General features: G+C 29.2%; 1 protein-coding gene across 1 annotated transcript; it reads right to left on the reverse strand.

The window, feature by feature from the left end:
- Window positions 1-31: 31 nt before the first annotated feature.
- LOC130623897 (CUE domain-containing protein 1-like) lies at window positions 32-6,802 on the reverse strand. Its single transcript, XM_057439440.1, has 6 exons — window positions 6,070-6,802; window positions 5,680-5,814; window positions 5,415-5,484; window positions 4,184-4,257; window positions 3,247-3,320; window positions 32-2,644 (listed from the first exon to the last, which is right to left on the reverse strand). Exons 1-6 carry the CDS (start codon window positions 6,740-6,742, stop codon window positions 2,516-2,518), a joined length of 1,155 nt encoding a protein of 384 aa, XP_057295423.1. The 5' UTR covers window positions 6,743-6,802; the 3' UTR covers window positions 32-2,515.

The raw sequence follows: 6,802 nt of genomic DNA on the forward strand, positions 1-6,802 counted from the left end.
TTCATTAGAATTCTATTTATACGTTTACTAAAAGCTAGAGAGAAAAAGAACAGGAAAATGAGGTGCGACCAAAAAATTAGCACATAAATTTCATGCAACATTGCATAAACCTAACAAGGTTATTAAAATCAAAAAACAGAATAGTTTACAGAAAACTACAAATACTGGACTGACAACATTATTAATAACATATAATAAAATGGAAAAAAATTGTGTCAAAAATAATAACACTGACATAATATATACATAAATATGTACATCATATACATCATTTACTGATAAACATTATTTATCTATCTATCTAAAAAAAGAAGTATTGACAATGGTGAGGTTTGCGATACATATATAATTACGATTTGACTTTACAAAGGAACATGTTAAAAAAGTGAATGTGTCAATGGCGATTTAAAATTAAAAGTTCTTACGTAAAAAAAGCACAGAATGAGACTTGATGGAACTACAAATTTGCTACAAGAGTAATGTAACAAAAAACCTATAAAAATTTATATTACAAATTACAACAGAAACATATTTACAACTGAATTTTCTACATTAAAGAGAAAGAAAAAAATGTCTTTGATGGAATTGTTTATACATTTTGCAAACATTAAATGCAAATAAAAAAAACTCCCTAAATTTCAGTCACATATACGCAAGGATAACAAAGTTTTCTTTCTTTAATTTACAGTGTTGAGTAGCATTTTTTACATAAGTTTTCTTATCAGAAGAGAAATTCAATAAATACAAATTGACAGGATTGGAAATAAATATGGTGAAACTTTTACAAGGAAAAAAAGAAACCATTTTTATATATATAAACATAATAATTTTTTGGCAATTTGTTGCTATTTATTAACTTAAACATGATCCATTGAGCACTTTGAGTTATAATTAGCAGTTACGCCATCTTTATTTTAAAGTTTGTTCATCGTCAATTTTTAAACAGAAATAAAACATACCTGTATGTTTTGCTAACCAAACAAGTTTCTAACCTGATTTTCCCTGTCTAAGTGTTTGTAGAAGTATTGGCCTTTATAATTGGTTTTTGACTTGATTGTCTTGCTCATCATTTTTGTTACCTTCATTGTCGACTAAACTCAACTTTCACATGATAAAAGGAAAAATCAATTACTTTTTTTAATGAGAGAGAATTTTATCCAACAAAATACATCCATATTACTGGTGATATCCTTAACTCAGCAGTTAACGATGAACAAACTTTTACATATAGATGATGTTATAGGTTTTTTAGATTCTTCCCTTGACATTTTTTTCTCATTTTACACTAAACACAACAAATATGGCAGACAGCTAAAATAAGATAAATAATGTGAGATATTATAAACAACAAAAACTAGTGCGCATTACTAGTACACAAAAATTAAAGGATAGTTTTCTCTGAGAAAAGTTTAAAATTCATCACACAAACATTTTAGGGTTAAATTTAATGTATTTAGATTTTGCAAACATCTAAAGTCAGAAAACAGTAAAAAATTCAAAATACATTGAAATAAAAAAAAAATGTTAAGAGTGGCATGTTTTGGTGTCTTGTGGAAAAAATGCGAGATAATATGAGATATATATATGTAATAATTTATTTGAAATTAAAAGCATTCACAAGGAGCCTTTCTTACAAGTCACCTGCAAAAATGATCCATGCAAAAATAACAGGAATCTTCTCAACAATATTAAGTTCTACACAAATCATTATAAAATTGAGTAAAAATTAATCTTTTTTTGTTAATACCTTATATACTGAAAGCACCATAGATGGCATCATATAGATATCATCATATAGATAGCATGATATAGACGATTTTGATTCTTATAAAGTTTTGTGTACTTTAAAATAACTATTTACCATAATGTTGTTTACGTTTTCTATTAATTTAATTTATATAACCAAATTTTAATGATATAGTATATAATAAAAACATACACATGTACAAAAATATACATACATTCTTATGCTAATGTAAAAAGGATGTCAATTGAAGATTTTTTATTATAACTGCAAAAATTGGGCCAAAAATCAGTTCAGACATGATGCTGATATAAATTCATTTAAGGGAGCTTTGTCACTCGTATTAGAACAGCGTAAAAACAAATCAGTGCTTTTTCTTGGCTTTTATCAGCACAATTACATTTCAGACAATACACATAATTTTAATTTGCAATTTGTAAAATTTAGACTGTTTTAGGCAAAAAGTCACAGTGGCCTTTATTGTTTTATAGCACAATATCAAATTTCACAATAATTTTCTGTTTTTTCTATTCAAAAAATTTAAAACAGTTAGCACTGCAGATGTAACAATGCTGCTGTAGTTAAACAAAACTTTTATTTATTGTAAATTATTTTGGTTGCTTTTTTAATTGCCAAAAAAAGGATTAGACATTTACATACTACTAGCAGAGTTTAACAAATAAATATTAATTCAAGAAATATAGTGAAAATAGAAAACGAATATAAAAATCCAGAAACACAAAATTGCATTGGATTTTGGACTGATATTAATTAGTCGCTTTTGTACGAAAATTCATTATCTTCACTGTAAAATACAATGGGCTCGTCAGTACCACTTGATTGACTTCCAGGTGGTATGGGTAACTGTCTGTTGGTTCTACCTGCAGCACGGATTCGATTCTATAAAAATTAATATGACTGAATTTAATATACTTTTTGCAAAATATATCAAAGTAAGTCATTCGCAAAAATTAATTCCATAAAAATTACAACTCTATAATTTTTAGATTTGTTAAGATTAAATGGAATAGAAATGGGAAAATCATACATAACTCGCGTTAAAGTTATTATTCATAAATTACTACCACGCTATTTACACTACTACACTTTTTGTTTTTTAATATAATTTTCTATACTCCATTTTACTTTTTTTTTCTCTTTACCATAATTCGTCATTTTTTTCTCCTCATTCTTGAAAAATAGTACACACAAAAAAATGTAAAACACTTTGTAAAAATCTTTTCCATTGGAAATTAATTGCTTAACCATTTTTGGACGCAGACCCAAGTGAAAGATCATAAATTACGATTATCCATGGGGTGGATAACAGATGCAATCTTGCTTTTTTAATGCCAAACAGACTTAAATATTACAGTTTTTTTGGTATAACATCTAAATATAGATGCTAAAAAGATCAACTGAATTCATACAATATTTATAAAAAACTAAATGTTTAGTAATAGAAATATATTATTTGTATTAACCACAACAGATAAACATACCTGACGCATAACATCTTCTTCAGTGTCAACATCTCCATCATATTCATCCTCACTATCATCTTCTTGAATTCCATCTAAACAAATGACATGTGTAAATATTAGATGGTTAACTTGATATTATACAAATTAAATTCTGTGCACTTTTAACATCTAGAATCACTTTTCTGATTTGTTAATTCGTTGTTTGTTTGTTTTTTTGCAAAAAGTCCAGGTAGAATCCTAGATTTTTTGGCCTTTACTCCAACACAGTACAAACTCAACCAAGAATCTTCTTTAAGAGTAAAAGCAAATTAATTAGTTGTTCTACGGGCAATAACAGCAGTTATTTCAGGTCAGTCAGTCAGTCGGCAGAATATGGAAAATTGCCATTTTTTTTCATTTTTAAACTTTGAACTTTTCAAAAGTGTTTTTTTAACTATTCTGTATTATTACTTTACTGGTCAATAAGCACATTGAAAAATCTACTAAGAAAATAGAACAGTAAAAAAATCTATCAGTTGAATTTTGATGATGTCAACAATGACTCATTGATAAACAAATTTTTAAAATGAGTTTAAAATGCTGATCATGAAAATGCATAGAATGTATTTGACAAACAGTTAAGAAAATACTGAGTTTTAAAGGGTTTTTGATGAGGCTTGATTTGTCAACATTTGAGATATGCAATTTTCCGCAACTTCAAAGGAAAGTAAACACATCAACAGTTGTTTGTTACAGATAGACACACACAGTTACCATATTATTATAAAGATGGCTTTTTTAAAAAAATATGGTAATAAGACGCCTTCGGTTAATGCAAAAAAAACAGGAACAAACCCAAGTAATAATAACCCCTTTTGATATTAAAATGATTTGAATTGGATAACCCAAAACATTTAATCAAGAGCACACTAATTTCATTATTTTCAGTAAAAAAAGGAAGATGTGTAAACCTTACCAAGAGCTAATTGGCTTTCTGGTTCATCTGCATCATCTTCGAGTAAATTAAATGTGGATTCACCACCATGTATACTGATCACTTAGTTAAGACAAAAAAATGGTCAGAAGCGTAAAAATTCCTGTGTCAAAATTATCATAGTAAGCATAAGAACACACATTGTAAATGACATAAGATATCTTTTTATGGTTATGTGATGCTTGCAGCACTACTAGACAAAATGCTTAGGAATAATCAATTTTGTTCACAAAGCGTTTTTTTAAAAAATATTTAGAAGACTCTAGAGACATTTATGTGTATCTACGAAAAAAATGACACATTAATAAACAGTAAAAAATTCTATGAAGAAAGGCTAGAACAAGATAAAATTGCAATTACCTAACATAAATCGTAAAGTTAGGAAATATTTGTCTAATTGAATTCATTAATAGACGTCCAGACCCCTTAACAAAAAAATCCATTCAGAGAATCTTAGAATTTCTAGCTTACACACCCTGACTGCTCTTGTATAAAAAGATATCAGACAATTTTGAAGATCACGGAAATGTTTAATTTCTGATTTCAGTTCTAAAATAATTCTTTGTTTGTCGTGACCCAAACTACCATAAAATAATATTGCAGACCCCAAAAAATCAACTTTGAAAAAAAGGTAAAAAGGGGAGGTTGACAAGATCATTTTTTCATAATACAAGAATGGCCAGCTTTGTCTTTGCAGACAACAAAACATTGATTAGAGCCTGAAACTTCTTTATCCTGGTTGGAACATATGCTTTTGTTTTAAGTTTGCTGAAGAAGTTTTTTTCTGACTGCCTAAAATTACTTATTATAAGTAAGGATTACCACAAACAGATAATTACTTAAGAACAGCCTCATTACAAGGCTTTCATGATGGAATTGTAATTTATTAAGAAAGGGTTAATTTTATTGGCAAAAGAGCTATAACATATTTTATTGATTAGACAAGAAAGCTTGATTAAAGAGAAGATTGTTAAGTTTGGGCCTAGTTCTTTGAGCCTAGAGGCCTAGTTCTTTTTAAGGGACCATATTCATTAAGAGTAACTGGAACCCCTCTGGCTACCATATTTCTCAGCCCTCTAATCTTTGACTGTAGCTGTGTTTTAAAAACATTTAAAAAGAGTTGAACATTGCAGGTCACATAACTTGATTGTCTGCTTACATGCAGGTTCTTAGTTGCAAACAATTTTAAAGTATTGAATTTTTGAAAAGATACGGTGGTAACTTTGATGAATTCTTTGTTTTTGAAAACCTTCTTGCCATTTTGCTGAACTTTTTTCTTGTTGCTGAAAAAAATAAATAAAAGTCATAGCATACGTAGTAAAAGAGAGCCTGATCTATAGGGTCAAAACCTTGCTGTTTCCCATCACCTTCCATGTCAAGCAATTAAATTGACTCAACATAATATATTCGGGTTAAGATTTAAGTTTTAAGATTTTCATTTTCAAGTTATGTAACTGCTTTCAACAATAGCAACTTACATTTTCCCATGTGTTTTAATTTCTGTCTAAAAGCAACATCGTCCTGTCCACCTTGTGTTCTTGGGCGTGCGCCACCTGATGGTACAGATTCTTGTGTGACAGCAGTCTCACCTGAAGAAATTGCTCTTTTGTGATCTAAAAAATTAAAAACATATCAAGATAATCCCCGCAAAAAAACATAACATTGTATTTAATCAGTACCTAATAATTTATTTTAATTTACATAAAAACTGTGATAATAAAAACGAAATAATAATGAACAAAATGAATAAAAAAATATAAAATACACATAATTTATAATGAATGTAGGAAAATAAAAAGAAACAAGGTACTTTGAAAAAAATTTTATGTGTGCACAGAGAAGAAGGTTAAGGTAACAACAAGTTGTACCTGCTTCTAATGAAGAAACAAATTCTTGATTTCTACGAAGTTCTCTGACAAATTCTTCATTCTGTAAAAACATGGCTAACTTTTCATCTTCCAAAAACCTTTCAATTTCTTCTTCAGTCATAAACTCTTCTGATGTACTAGAATTACTGTGCCTCTGATTCCTATTGTTTTTACTGTCATTTTTATTTTGGCATACTGGCTGCAATCTTAGAAAGTCATCAGGCAATTTGCCAACTAAAGGGGCATTCCAGAACCTATGACGGCTTTGTGCAGTTTCTTGATCACGGGTCATGGGTGTTGAATTAGGACTTGGAACATCATGCCATATGTCAGTATAAGGTGGAGGGGGCTCAATATCACCAGATATAGAGCTTTCATAACTAGGTAGGTTTGGTAAGCCTGTCTTTGTATTTTCATCAATGGTAGTTTCTTGTAGTACCAACAGCTGGTCTATTGTAGACTGTACAACACCATTATTGGCACGCAATACAGTTTCAATAACATTTCTATCAAGTTCTGGAAACATGGTAGAAAAATCGTTCATGGCTTTGCTAAAGTTCAAAGGTTTGGGTGTTGTGCGTTGTGCAGTTTGTGCTGGTCTTCCTTCAGAAACATAACGCTCCCCCGTTCTTGAATGATGACGAATCATCGTACTAGGTGGAGAGGAAGCCATTTTTGGATAATTTTTAATTTTGCTTTACTTAATATTCTAAAGAAAAAATATATAAATTAA

Source organism: Hydractinia symbiolongicarpus, chromosome 13, assembly GCF_029227915.1.
Source record: "Hydractinia symbiolongicarpus strain clone_291-10 chromosome 13, HSymV2.1, whole genome shotgun sequence".
In the NCBI taxonomy this organism is placed as follows: domain Eukaryota; kingdom Metazoa; phylum Cnidaria; class Hydrozoa; order Anthoathecata; family Hydractiniidae; genus Hydractinia; species Hydractinia symbiolongicarpus.

What these genes read in the sequence shown, in the direction of transcription:
- LOC130623897 (XM_057439440.1), bottom strand. Translation starts at nt 6,742, where the DNA reads ATGGCTTCCTCTCCACCTAGTACGATGATTCGTCATCATTCAAGAACG. An exon ending in AGAAAGCCAATTAGCTCTTG is followed by an intron (nt 3,321 to 4,183) that starts GTAAGGTTTACA and finishes TCATTTGTTTAG; the next exon opens with ATGGAATTCAAGAAGATGAT. An exon ending in AAGAAGATGTTATGCGTCAG is followed by an intron (nt 2,645 to 3,246) that starts GTATGTTTATCT and finishes TAATTTTTATAG; the next exon opens with AATCGAATCCGTGCTGCAGG.